General features: G+C 38.9%; 1 protein-coding gene across 1 annotated transcript in view; it reads right to left on the reverse strand.

The window, feature by feature from the left end:
* The window catches only part of LOC124555974 (histone-lysine N-methyltransferase trithorax), a 220,142-nt gene that overhangs the window by 152,934 nt on the left and 51,929 nt on the right, over window positions 1–15,279 (reverse strand). Inside the window, exon 5 of the mRNA XM_047130020.1 lies at window positions 7,736–7,987. Within this exon, the coding sequence (XP_046985976.1) occupies window positions 7,736–7,987 (252 nt within the window). The remainder of the gene's footprint in view (window positions 1–7,735; window positions 7,988–15,279) is intronic.

The raw sequence follows: 15,279 nt of genomic DNA on the forward strand, positions 1-15,279 counted from the left end.
CGATTTAAAATATTCATCACACATTCCCATACGTATGATAGTTCATCTTGCATAAAAGGAAATTTAATTTGATAGTAGCGCTTCTCAAACCACCATTTGGAATATTTTCCCACGACCCATTAGAAATGCAAACACTGCACAGTCTTTGTCCTAAAGCCTTTGACACATTTTGCTATTGGCATACGTTTGTGAGTGCACTGTGTTTTGTTGCTCTAAATGGCACATTTTCTTGGTAACTGAAGTTTTATTTTGGTTTTATTCTCTCAGTTATGTTTTATTGCTGCAGCATTATTCTGTAGTACTAGTCTACAGTAAAATCTTTGTTAGAGTCCTTAGTGGTCAAAATTACAAACATTTTACTGAAAACTATAGCAATAAAAATTCCCAGAATTCTAAAAGAAATTCCAGGTTTTTCGCAGATTTCACACTTGTTCTGGGGCGTATATGCCCAGATACTGAAGCAAAATGTTTAGTAAACCTGTTACTTAACTTAACAGAGGTTAAAAACTTTGTGAAAAGCATAATTTCATATGAGCATTAAATAAAGGTTTGATTTCAGATTTTGGTGAGTAATTAACTGATGAGAAACACACAAAATACAATGCTGTAATCTAGGAATTCTTATTATACTATATTACTGGAAGTTATAACTGTTCACATTTATTAATTTATGTTCTCGTTGGTTATGTAACAGAGTGTCTAGGTGTTTAAATCATCAGTACTTCGAACACAAGGGGCGAAAAGGAAATATGGTAATAGTGCTTAACAGTTTTATGAAACATATATGGCAATAGCTGAAATAACTTAACAGTATTCCGACTGACAGGAAAAAATGACAGTTGATGAAAAGCTCTCGGATTTCCAGCTCGATAACAGATCTCATAACAGTGGCATTCTAACACATCTCATCTTCTGGTGAAGCATAAAGACACTTGCATAAGTCCCACTATTTATATCTGATGAAAGGCTGCCCAAACCCCTGGGCATGGACCACTGGGTCACTGTTTAACACCGCGGTGGAGGTTATGTTGGAGCCATATTATGACAGCAACTATCAATGACTTAAGATACCCATCTAAATTTATGGTTCTAATAAAATGTATTGATGATGTTATCCTAGGATTTATCTTGCAGGTGTGGAAGCTCACAGCTTTTGACTGGCAAGGCTACTCAAACAAATTTGTGCAATTGGTGTTCTGAGCAGTTATTAGCCACTATAAACAATGTTATCTGACAGTTATTGACAATAAGGTAGATCAGTTAATTTGTAAATCTCTAGTAGACAGTAAGAAGTTACCCCACCACACGGACACAATCTACATGCTGGTAATGATCATAACCATCACAAGTAGCCAAGCGCAAGTCTGGATCATTCATTAACAGGCACAACTTAATCCCAAGAGTATCTGAATGAGAACAGCCAAACTAGACAACCACTGGGGCAGTGACAGTGATAATGACAGGAAGGACCATTACGTTTCAATGTTCTGTTGACAATGCGCTCATTAGAGAAATGATAGGAAAGGAAATTATTTGTGTGGCCTTTTCAAAGGAATTATTCTGGAATCTGCCTTGATTGACTTCAGGGAATGTGGTATTGCACCTATCCCCTGCCCCCCCCCCCCTCCCTCTTATAGTCACCACCTGAGACTGATACTGTCTGGCTAGTTGAAACAAATGAATAAAAGACAGTCACCTGATTTCTGTTGCTCCTCAAATGAGTAAGCAATTACATTAAACAAAATAGTATTCACAGAAATGCTGTGGATCAAAGAGCATCAATTTGATCTTACTTGCAGGATTTGTCAGCAATATTGTGGCCAGGAATCTGTTCCAGAGCAGCCAGGTGGGTGCGGGACAACAAAAGACTATGTTATTTGGGCTGGTCTTACAAGACTCTTTATGAATAGGAATGCTGGTGAAAAGAGCATACATTCTTCATTACTTAAAAAGCACAAACAATGATGGAAGACCACAAAGAATTCTACTGTGTGTGGGAGCAAACAAAGGAACAATTGTACCAAGGTTTTGCTATTCACAGATAGTTTACCTGTGCACTGTACTGTGTGTTGTCACCATGAAAGTGACATCGGAGGATTTTGGACCCAGCACCAAAAGCAGAGGCCCAAGTTTTTCAGTAAAAGTCTTAAGTGTCTTGCTCATCTTTTTGAGTGAAAATCATATACGTCTTCTGACTGTTTAGAAGTGACCACTTGTCCAACCATTGAAGCACTTTACCTTCTTTCAATGGCTGACTCCAAAGATTCTCCAGCAATGGCTGCTACCATGCCACCCACCCAATTGGGCTTATGGGCATGCACCTCCCCAAGGAACTACAGAATAATTTGCCTCTCTTAAGTTTCCTGCTAAAGTCAACTTCTGCAAAAAGGCTGTCACTGACATCATATTTGTCTTCTTCACAAAGTTTGAACTAAATGGACTCGCTCTCTCACTTCCTGTCTCAAGAAGCGGCCATAGTACAAAATCCTCAATACGCAACCTAGAGCCACATGTCACCAAATGTATGCCATGCTCTTCCTCAAGTAATCTCCAAGCTCACATCAATAGCTACTTTAAATGATATCTATAAATACATACTATTACCTCATCAACACATGGCTGGCTACCTAAAGGCAGACGGACGGACAGACAGGAATTTGAATCGTCATCCTCTCAAATCCAAGTACAGTATCTTGCCATTGTGCTCTCAGACCCACTGACAAAGAATTACTTAATACTGTTAGTACAGACATCATTGACAAAGAAATTATTATCTAATTGCCAATAGGCCCTGGTCTGATTAAAAAAAAAAAAACATGACCAACGAATTTTCTTCATCCTGTATCAGATTTTAACAACTTCAAATCTAGAAATGAGGTAAGTAGTTCAGATCACCAATGCATCAACATTGTGACACATCCACCCATTAGTCAACAGTCATAAGGGTATACTCAGTGAAGTGACAGCTTCAATTCGTAAGGATGTGGAAAATATGCTGTGAGACACCAACAACGTCAATCAATCAGAGAGCCCTCTGTCATTTCCATGGTCCCCATGAAGAAGAAATGTGGTACATGTCGTTCCTGTGTCAACTGTTAATCCACTACAATTACACTATGGCACCATGAATTATATCAAAGGAGCAAAACAATTCTGAACAAGAGATGTGTAGCAAACTTTCTATAGGTAGCTAGACACTGATGAGAGTGGGTGGGAACAGGCTTCCCTTGTAAGACCAGAAGGCCTCTGTGTATCCAAAATTCACCCACAGTGAACTTACACAATTAATCAAAAATGGGGAAATGGCAAAGATTTTTGTTGTTTCTAACTTAATAATTGCAATGAGATTCAATAACAATGCCTGCAATAAACTGTCCCTCATAATTCTGTATTTCATCACGGGGGAATAATTACAATTACCTCAGTTTAGTTTAATTGGACACACACACACACACACACACACACACACACACACACACACACACACACACACACAACCACCACCACCACCACCACCAACAACAACAACAAATAAGTTAATTATTTTACTGCGTATTAAATTCTTTGCATTGCTGGGTAGGTGGTTAAAGATCTTTTAATGACTGAATACCTCACTCATTTTTTGTGCCACACTATGCTAAGGTTGAGTGATGGATAGTGTAAGCCATTCTCTTTCTAGTATTATATTTATGCATGTTATTTGTTCCAGATCATGGTTGGTGTTGTCAGCAACCAATCATGGAAACAGTAACGTACATAAATAAACCACTAGAAAGAGAAATGGCTTACACTATGCAGCACTCAACCTTAGTGTAGTCTAAGACAGACAAAAAAAATCTTTGACCACCTACCCAGCAATGAAAGAATTTAATACATAGTAAAATAATTAATTTTAAACACAAACTGGGTTCTTATCGTTTTTTTAAAAAACAACTCTCCTCCATGTGTAATGATGTGTGTTGTTGTTGTTGGTAGTGGTTGTGTGTGTGTGTGTGTGTGTGTGTGTGTGTGTGTGTGTGTCAAATGAAGCTAAACTGAGGTTGTTACGAATGGAGCACTAAATGGGCAATGGTCTTCTCACAGGGATCATCCAGAATGATTTAGGAAACTATATACGGTGGGAAGGGATTTGAACCCTCTATTCAGAAAGGAGAGTTCACTTCCACTTTGTGATCAACATAATTACTTTTGCAGGTGAATCAGTCACGTTCACTTAAACAAAGCTTAAGAAGCATAAATTTTAATACGAGGACTGTTCAATACAGCATGAGCACACTTTTTTATGGACTTAATTTCTCACACTAAAATTTAATCTTATGATATTCTGTTAGCTTAACGTGCAACAAACACGCCATAGTAGTTTCATTGTTGGGACTCCTGGTTCCCACCTGTGAGAGGCAGGCAAGGTTAGACATGTTCAGTACGCCTACTGCTGCAATGGAGGTAACATGTGAGGAACAATATGCGTCTTTGAAATTCTGCTTTCATCTCAACAAATCTTTAGCTGAATCCTATACAATGTTACAGGAGACCTATGGAGAATCTGTTCTTCCCTACAGCACAGCTCGAAGGTGGATTCAAACGTTTATAAAGTGGGGAGACAATCAATTTCAAAGGAAGGTGGACCCGACCCAGTACTCCAGTTACTGCTCTTACGGAAGAAAACGTCAACAACACTGCTGTCATTGTGATAGAGGATCAACAAATTACCTTAAGATCACTTTCTGAAATACTGAATATTTCAATGGGTGCCACCCACATGTTGGTAACAGAAAAATTACACATGGCACGTGGGGTTGCAAAACTGTTGATTCCCGAACAAAATTACATTCACGAGCAGGTCTCCATGCAGTTACAGTTGATGTTAGAGGAAGATCCGGAGTTTCTATCAAATGTAATCACTGCTGATGAAACTTGGCTACATCATTTTGATCCTGAGAGCAAATAGCAAAGCTCTGTGTGGAAATCTCCTTCATCACCAAATCCCAAAAACACAAAAGTGGTTGCTTCTGCTAGGAAATTTATGGTCATTTCATTCTTTGACATTTATGGAGTGGTTTATCAGCATGTTGTACCTGCACACACTTCAGTAACTGGACAATACTACACGGATGTCCTGAAAACATTGCAAGTCCATATCAGGCGCAAAAGACTACATTTCTGTGAAGCAGGCTGGATGCTGCACCACGATAGTGCGTGGCCGCATGTTGCCAAAGTTGTTGCTGAATATCTTGCAAAAATCAATGTCAAGTGCATCCCTCACCCTCCCTATAGTCTGGATTTAGCCCCACGTGACATTTTTCTACTCGCTAACATGAAGAAACACGTTCATGGGAGGCATTACCAATCACCAGTCGCAGTGGTGAAGGTTGTGAAGGCGATTTTAAGGGCCTCTCAAAAAATGGTTTCCAGCATGTATTTGAAGACTGGCGGAAATGCTGGGACAAGTGCATCGCATTCATAGGAGACTACTTTGAGAAAGACCATCAAAATTATGAGGATGGGTAAAGGTATGTTGTAAAAAAAAAAAGTTCATTCTTTATTGAAAAGCCCTCGTAGATCAATTACACACACACACACACACACACACACACACACACACACGCACGCACGCACAGTGATTATAATTAAAGTTAAACTTTCAAAACACTGTAGAAATAACAGCGCTGGTCAGAATGACGTCAAATTGCAACGGAATATTATCGGAGAAGGGGGAAAACATACGCCAGAAGAAAAAAAAAATAATGCGAAAACTGATCAACAGATGGCATTGCATGTGTCAGAATATGTAAATGAAAACACCTGTTATGCACAAGACCCATTGAAGTTTGTATGAACATGCCGGGTATACAGCTTTTCCTCCTTTCACACCTACAACGTTCGCTATGACCGTCTCAATGCTGTATTACACGAATGATGATTGTGCACTCACTGCTCTGCAGAAGTTCCGGACACTGAACGGTTTGAAAAAAGGCATTGGTCCAATGACTGCCATGGGTCTGGAGAAAATGATTCGGAAATTCAAAAAGATGGGTTCTTTTGGTATGCAACCTGGTAGATGGAGGAAACAAAATGATTCGACGTAAGTGGAAGCAATGGCCACAGCAAGGCAGGAAGAGACAAATGGTGGTGTGCAAACGTGTAGTGCACGGAGAATTGCATGAACACAGGACACACCCGTGAGCATGATGCGTAAAATGCTACGAAACATCCTTCTTTGCTATCCATTCAAAATTACCCATGTGCATGAGTTGCTTCCTGTTCACCTGCCAGCAAGAGGGACCTTTGCTTTAGAATTTCTTGCTTGCATGGAAGCGGACAATGATTGGCCGTGGAAGATTTTGTAGACAGACAAAGCCCACTTCCATCTGGCAGTATATGTACTTACACTGAATTGTTGAATATGGGCAATGGAAAATCCACACACAAAGCAACCAATACCACTTCATTCCGAAAAGGTCACTGTGTGGTGCAAGTTTATGGCATCACTTATCATAGGGCCATATTTTTTCGAAGAGACAGGTGCTTCCAGTTCTGTTACCTGTACTGTCACTGGTAAACGCTACAAGTATCTTTTGCACAACTACGTCATTCCAACTCTCCAACAGCGTGGACGGAATCATTTTTATGCAAGATAGCGCACCTCCGCACATTGCAAATACAGTTAAGCAGCTGCTGAAGCACCATTTCGGAAATGCTAGAATTATCAGCCGCCATTTCTCTACAGCCTGGCCGTCCTGATCACCTGATCTTAATCCGTGTGACATCTGGCTGTGCGGCTATCTGAAAGATGATGTGTTCAGTGTTCCAATTCCAAACTTAGCTGCATTGAAGGCACGCATTGCACAACACATTCTGAACATGACCACAGAAAACACCTCTATCACTTGTGGAACATGCTGTTTCTTGATTTCAACTTGTTGCAGAAAACTGTGGACAGCATACTGAACACGTTTTGTGCCAGTCACATGGAAATTAATAATCTGGTTTGATTATGATTGATGATTTCTATGCAGCTTTTGGCCTCAGGACAATTAAAAACAGATTTTTCCCTCCCGATGTGATACGACCTTGGCATGATGGATGAACTTACGTAACTAACAGTATCACAACTGGACACCCATGCACACTGAGTAGTACAGTTTGTTTAGCATCAAACGTACACCTTAGACATTGTTGTACATTTATTTGTCACCTGTAGTCAACCACTATTACTGTTTACAGTGCCATCTATTGCTACGTTTTGTAAGTATTTTTCTTCTGACATACGTTTTCCCTCTTCTGCGATAATATTCCATTGCAATTTGACGTCATTCTGACCAGTGGTGTTATTTCTACAGTGGTTTGAAAGTTTAAGTTTAATTATAATCACCCTGTGTGTGTGTGTGTGTGTGTGTGTGTGTGTATTTTAACTAGTTATAACAGTGATGATGACGTCCCATACTCCTTGACAGAGTGTAGGGGAACGAATCGGGAGACCTGCACGGCCGTACTAGGACAGGTCCTAGTGAAGGTGGTTTGCCGTTGCCTTCCTCCGACCATAATGGGGATGAATGATGATGATGAAGACGACACAATACCCAGTCATCTCGAGGCAGGTGAAAATCCCTGACCCCGCCGGGAATCGAACCCGGGACCCCGTGCACTGGAAGTGAGAATGCTACCGCGAGACCATGAGCTGCGGACTTATAACAGTATAAACAGCCAAATAATACGTCTTAGAACAAACACTTACCTCGCTTCTTTGATTGACCACTAGTCTTAATTGTTGGAAATGTTGCCTGAGGTTGCCCCAGAACAATAGAAGCACTTCGGCAAACATGTTTCACACGAGGACCTTTCAGATCAACTCGTTGACGTTGTTCGGGAGCAGATTTCTCACTGCTAATCTTCTCATTCGTTGTTTCTGACTTCTTTCTCCTCAGCAAATACTTCCTTCTCTTTCGCTTGCGTGTGATCACTTTGCGATTTGTATCACCAGCTGCATCTAAGAATCAATGAGTAAATGTAAAATTAGAGGGTTTATACGAGATATCAAAATTTCTTAAGCTAATAAAATTGTAAAATTGAATATGGACAGTTAAAGAATACCTGAAGTTGAACTTTATCATAAATGGGGCTGTAACAGTGACAAAAGCACAAAGTCTGATTGGAGATGGCACAGTGATCACACTTAAAATCACTGCTTAGAGTACCTGAAGAATAAATTGCGTGCAAAATGGAATTGCAAACTTCATTCCATATGTTGTAAGCAGAGTTGCAGTATCAGCTGACAATAAAGATACAGTCATTTGGCCAGGGAGTGACAAGAGACATGTGAACACAATGAATAAAGTTTAAGACATTTTTCTAGAAGTGATCATAACATGTGTTTCCTGCAGTAGGTTAGCAACTACAAAGATATATAGAAAAACACTGAAGCTTTCAGACTGAAAGATTTAGCATTCTCAGTCATTGGGAGAACAGACATTCACTCACCTTTAAGATAAAGTGTTGAATGACAAATGTGAGTGTAATGGCGGGTTGATCTTTCAAACTTTAGTTATTTCCAAACTGAATATGAAGAAATGTTTAATAGTCTAAGCTGCTGTTATTTTTCAAGTGCCTACTGAACATTCGGCACTTCGCCTTAAAGGTAGTTTTACTGGTCATTGTTTACATTCCATCCAGGCATTTTCATTATTATAACAATTTAATATTCACATTATCTGAATAAAACAATCATGCTCATGGCAACATTGTTTTTGTTGTACTGTTTTCTATATGAAAAGTCATATACTTCACAGATATTTTTAATAATACTCCTCATATAATGTAACACATGAGAATTTGATTTTCTGGATCCACATCCATACTCTGCAAGGCACAGTAGAATAAATGACAACCTGCACTTCATACTATTATTAAGTTCCTAGCCTTCATGTTCCACTGACATGAGGAAAAAATGCCCGTGTATCTACTACTGAAAGCCAATTCACATCTTGGTATTATGTCCGATAAACAAAATATATTACAAGAGTGCTACAATTATTTTATGACCCTCCCCACGAAACAACAACAAATTTATCCTTCTGATTACAAACTTTCATCCAAAAAGTTCCATTTTAAAAAGTAGGCAGATTCATCCAATAAGTTCCATTTTAAAAACTACACAGGTTAAATTTTCCACAAATTAGTTCAATAAAGAAAATCCTTCCATTAGCTCCCCTAAAACTTTATTTTTTATTTTTGACACTTGATAATGCTACAGTAACATACTTAGGAGCCTGATAGAACAAAGGTATCATTCTAGTACAACCACATCATTTCCAGAGTATATTTTACTAATTATCCATATTACAATGGAATTGTCTTTTGTTAGTCCCTTCAATACAAAATCTCTGGAAATGTTATGTACCACAAGTATTTCAGAACAGTACTGGAGTTATGCTGATTCTACTCTACTTAACCTTAAAAATCCTTGCAAGTGATGACAAATTCAAGGTGATGAATTAATTTTTTATTTATTTTATTTTTGGTCAACTGCCGGTACCCATCAATGACACGTGGTCACTGAACAAGTACTAATATACCCAGAACATACTAAAACAAGAAATCTGAGCATAATGAAATGTCGAACTGTGAAATTTTGGAACGAAAACAACAGCAACAACAACAACAATAATAATAATAATAATAATAATAATAATAATTAGCAGCAGCACCAATAAACATAACTTACAAAAATTAAATTAAATTCATTCCCTAAATCTTGATAACAAGGAATGAAAGGGAAAGACACCAGTAATGGCTGTTGCTTCTAATCATCCCAACATTTGTCTAGAACAAAATGGTAAAATCCACCAACACTTCCAAACAGGATGACAGGATTGATCAAAAATACTGTATCCTCCATAATCAAACAGTTTTCTCATACTTTTCAATTCAGTGGGTGAGTTATAACTATCGTAAACAACAAAGTGAACCTAAAGTAATCATGTCTAGCATGTCTAACAACACTCAACTATTGCGTTAATTTCAGTTTTCCATCACACAATTAATTAGGTCAGAGTCATTCCTATGGGGAATATGAGTTTTCCAGGATAAAATGCTTCACCTTGGGTTTGGATAACAGTCTTCAACTCCTGCAGAATTCTATGGAAAATTTATGTTGCAGGTAGCTACGCAGTTTTTTTGAACAGAACTTAAGGTTACCCTGGCGGCCACATACAAATGTCTTGATTTCACATACTGGAGGTTATGGCACCCTTCAAACAATGGATGGATGGTCAGATTGAAATTGCCCTGTCATATTCAATATGACATCAAGGAAAGCAAGTAGGGAAAAGGAATGAACTTGTGTGTAGTGTAATATCTGAAATTAAAGAAGAGAGCAATGAGTACCAGTTACAACTTTCCCACCACTTAACATTGCCTGCTCACAACTGACTGGTCAAATGCACATCTGTTGTTTACAGTTGTTAGTGCAAGATGCTACCGTAATTACAGCATTGACGTTTATACACCAGCAATAAACTCAGTGTCTCAACTTTTTGGATGGATGGTGTGTGTAAGGATTTTGCTGTTCTCAGTTCTTGGTATAAACTCTGAAATTTATTGTGTTTGTTTACCTGTGATCATTGATCTGTCCTGACTGTCCCACTGTTTTCAATCACAATTCTATGTACAGTACCAAAGTGTCACAGTGTCATTACGACCCAATCAGTCTTCTTGGAGCATGAAAAAACATTCAAAAAGCACTGATAAATCTTCGAGAGAAACAATATTCCCAAACAAATACTGTTGACACATTCAGAACATTTATTAAATGTGTCATTTACAATAAAGGATTTATTCTCGCTGTCAGTGGCACCAGTACACAGCAATTATCATGAAATCACTGGAGCCATTCCACTAATTAAATTTAAAAAAAGTGAAGCAGATTGGGGAAAAAGGAAAATAATCCAATAATAGAGTAACATTGTACAAGGCAATGGTGTACCTTGCATGTGTCAGTGTCAAGGGTCGTTTGTTTTAAGTGAGACAAGGGAATGAGTTAGTGACTTGCAATAGAAGCAGTTCGTGAAGGCACTTCCAAAGGAAATTAGTCAAAAACTGAGGGAGGTATTGCATGCAGTGAAAACTTGCTTTACACTTTTCAAGAGACTAGAAAAAAATGGTGTAACATGTGGTAAAAAGTGGGAAATAATGTTTTAAGCATTGAAAGTTAGGTATAGGAACCCCCCACCCCTTTGCATTTCCGCACTTTACATAAGATATATGTACATAATCAGCATCAAAATACTTGTCAGTGACTTGTTTATTATCTAATAAAAACTGCTTATGTGACTTGAAATGGTAACCATCTGAGAAGTAGAAACACTTGACTTTACTTCAGACATCATAATCGATGTTTTGGGAAAGCTTGTAACTGTCATTAAATATGTAAATAATGAAACATTACACAGTTTATTTATTCTTTCGTTCTTCCCCCCCCCCCCCCCCCCCCAGCCCCTATGCTTATCATGACATGATTTGAGAATTTATATTCCTGTTGTCAAGTGCAAATATTTGCGTAAGTATTTTGTATGGTGTCAGCATATGGGTTGTTCAGCATCTCTTGCACTGGAATCGTCTTTTTGGGTTTATCAGGTACTGTGCCTCCTCAATTATACAGAAAACCACATACACACAAACTCTCACTCACCACGTTGTTTGTATGTGAAACTCTGCAAAAATACTTATGTAAATATTTGCATTTGACAACAAGTATAAACTTTCAAAATGTGTTGCTAAGCATGAAAAAAATACGTATCTTGCACCGTATTTAAACCAAAGACATTTGCTGCAAAGTCAGCAAATGTGTTAACTAGCACACACGGCCAAACAACAAAACACACTAAATATGGTTCGAATAATGCACTCAAGATGATAACAACCACGAAACTGCACATGCAAAGTAGAGAGAGTTTGGAAATGGTTATGATCGGTCACAATACCTTTATTCAGATGAAGCTAGTTACTCCCATCAGCCACCACACTAAGTAACACTTGGTAGCGGCAGGAGATAAAGTTTGAATTGTTCCACCTTTTACCGTTTATCGGTTCCGATCTACTGAGTAGAGCACCTTGGAGTCAAGAAACTTAACCACATAACACTTGTAAGCATTACTTGATGGCCAGCACCATGGCAGCATAATTTAATGCCACTTACATCAGTCTGTTTCTCCAAGAACATTTTTTCACAAAGTGTAAATTGCAGGAAAATTATAAATATGTTAATGCAAAATCAGGTGCAAATTAACATGAGAAATTTGATGGAAATGATAAAAAAAGGCATAAACCACTGGAAAACGTTAATTCCACGTATGTAAATGTGGGGTTATACTGTAGTTCACTGTGTCATATACGAGGAAGGGTCAAAAAGCTTCTAGCCTAACAAATAAAGAATGACAGAGATTTCATAATACCAATTTATTTTTCAATATAATACCCATGTGCACTAATACACTTGCGAGCACGCTCTGATACTTCTGCAAACCAGATGGAAATGATAAAAAAAAGGCATAAACCACTAGAAAACGTTAATTCCAGGTATGTAAATGTGGGGTTATACTGTAGTACACTGTGTCATATACGAGGAAGGGTCAAAAAGTTTCTAGCCTAACAAATAAAGAATGACAGATTTCATAATACCAATTTATTTTTCAATATAATACCCATGTGCACTAATACACTTGCGAGCACGCTCTGATACTTCTGCAAACCATTCAAATAAAAGGTCTTCAATTTAGAGTTCAACCAAGTGTTCACAGCTTCAATCACTGCATCATCACTGTCAATTCGACGTCCTTCGAGGGTTTTTTCCTTTTTTTTTTTTTTAGGTTTGGGAAAAGAAAAAAGTCTGATGGAGCCACATCTGGAGAATATGGCAGAGGACTTAACAACTCGAACCCACAATCACGCAGAGTTTCCAGTGTTGCGAGGGCTTTATGTGCTGGAGCATTGTCCGGACGCAAAACAACTCCGCGCACCAATTTTATGCACCTTTCTTTCTTTATCTCTTCTCTCAAATGGCGCAGGAAGGTGCAATAGTATGATGTACTGATAGTTACACCCTTTAGCAAGTACCCTACCATAATCACCCCTTCTGCATCTCAGAACATCAATGCCAACACCTTGCCAGCTGATTCTTGCATCCAGAGTTTTTTTTGGGATAGGGGATGAAAGATGTTTCCATTCTTGTGACTGTCGTTTTATCTCAGGATCAAAGTGATGAACCCGCATTTGTCCATTGTCACATACTTTGCAAAGAAAGACGTCTTCATCCGCTTCAAATTGGCGGACTATTTCTTCACAACACTGCACACAAATACAGTCTCTCACCTACATTCAAATCTTTCAGGACCCACAGAGACAAAACTTTCCACATTCCCGAAACATCCACAACAATATTATGAGCACACACATGGGAGATTCCAAATGTGGTTTCAATGTGCTGCAATGTTGTTCAACAAGCCTGCAAAATCGTATCGTGAATTGCAACCACTGTTTCATCAGTGGCAATGGTGACAAGTCTTCCGCTCTCCGGCGCATCTTCCACGCTCCTTCTTTCACGTTTGAAGTCGGACACCCGTTTTTTCACTGTAGCATAAGACGGAGCACTATCCGTAAGTATATTCTGCATGTACTCCACAATTTCCTTGGGCATCACTCCCTTCAAATGAAGATATTCAATCACAGCACAGTTCTCAATTCTCTCAATATTAGCCGTTTTGCTTACACTGCAGTATACAATGCATCCTAGTGGCAAAACTAACGAAGCTGGAGCCGCAAAATTTGACCTGCATACCCACAAAGGGTCAGCATAAAAGTAGGTGGTGGTGGTGTTTGTATGAGACATTACGGCAGCTATCTCGGGCTAGAAACTTTTCAACCATCCCTTGTCCTGTGGTTAGCTCCATTATAACACTGTCATCGATCTCTGACAACTCTGTTATAAACTAGTAGTCCACACTAACTTTGTAAAAGATTACACATAAGTAGCCCAGTACACTACCAAATATTTTAAAAATCAAATATTTATAAAGAATGTTAAAGATATTTTTTTTCACACAAGAAGGTAGAAATTATTAAACCAGACAATGAAAAGTTACAGGAAAGACATTCTTGGACAAAATGCTTTAAATCATCATTACGTATAAAGTTCTAGCTCAAGCATTCGACAAAGTCCTTCATCATCATCATGAACTCTCACAATATTTTGTACGTTAACACTTGTCATTATGGTGCTATCAAGCAATGTGCAAGGATTTCTCATGTACTACCAGAGATTATGTCTATGCCTGTGATGAAGGTATGCCAGTTTTGCCACCAATCTTACTGAAATGCAACTAATCAGGAAATTCACCTAGTCTCTGTGTGTCAACTGCCCACTTCCATGGTAAAGTAACCAACCTTCTTTAAGTTTCACAATCCAATGTATGCAGGGACGAAGCTGCACACAGTGGGCATCTGAGAAGCTGCGACAAATATTTACGCTTGCTTATCAATGTGGCTTTCCTTCAACGTCAAGACAATGAAGAGGAGGAGGAGGAGGAGGAGGAGGAGGAGGAGACTAGTGTTTAACATCCCATTGACAACGATGTCATTAGAGAGGGAGCAGAAGCTCAGATTAGGGAAAGGTGAGGAAGAAAATCAGCCATGCCCTTTCAAAGGAATCATCCCGGCATTTGCATGAAGCGATTTAGGGACATCACAGAAAACCTAAATCTGGACGGCTGGACGTGGGTTTGAACCGTCATCCTCCCGAATGCAAGTCCAGTGTGCTAACCACTACGGCACCTCGCTCGGTAAGACAACTAAGTAGTGTCAAAGTTTGTTAAGGTCAATCACATCAGATTTTCTGGAGTAAAGACGACTTTATGGAAGACTACCCGTTAAAGAAAGGATACATGGTGTGAACAGCATGTTAATGCCAGCAGTTTATTTAACTGCCATTTCTTCATCTACACATCTCTCAGCTTTTGAGTGAAAACAGATTGATATGATCAAGGCAGTCCACCACAGAGCTAACTCAGCAACACAAATAAATTTTAGCACCATGCTGCCACATGAAGACTGGTGTTACCTGTTTAGGGATGATACACTGTAATCATCCTCACTGACAACTATAGGTGCGTTATGAAGCCCCTTAGGCAGAAAGCGTTCAGGGCTGGAAAGAAAGCCAATGTGTACTTGGCATGTCAGCCAGGGGGCCTCATTCAAGATGTGGAGGCAGCCTAGCCTGAGGCTATTGAG

Source organism: Schistocerca americana, chromosome X (genome assembly GCF_021461395.2).
Source record: "Schistocerca americana isolate TAMUIC-IGC-003095 chromosome X, iqSchAmer2.1, whole genome shotgun sequence".
Taxonomy (NCBI): domain Eukaryota; kingdom Metazoa; phylum Arthropoda; class Insecta; order Orthoptera; family Acrididae; genus Schistocerca; species Schistocerca americana.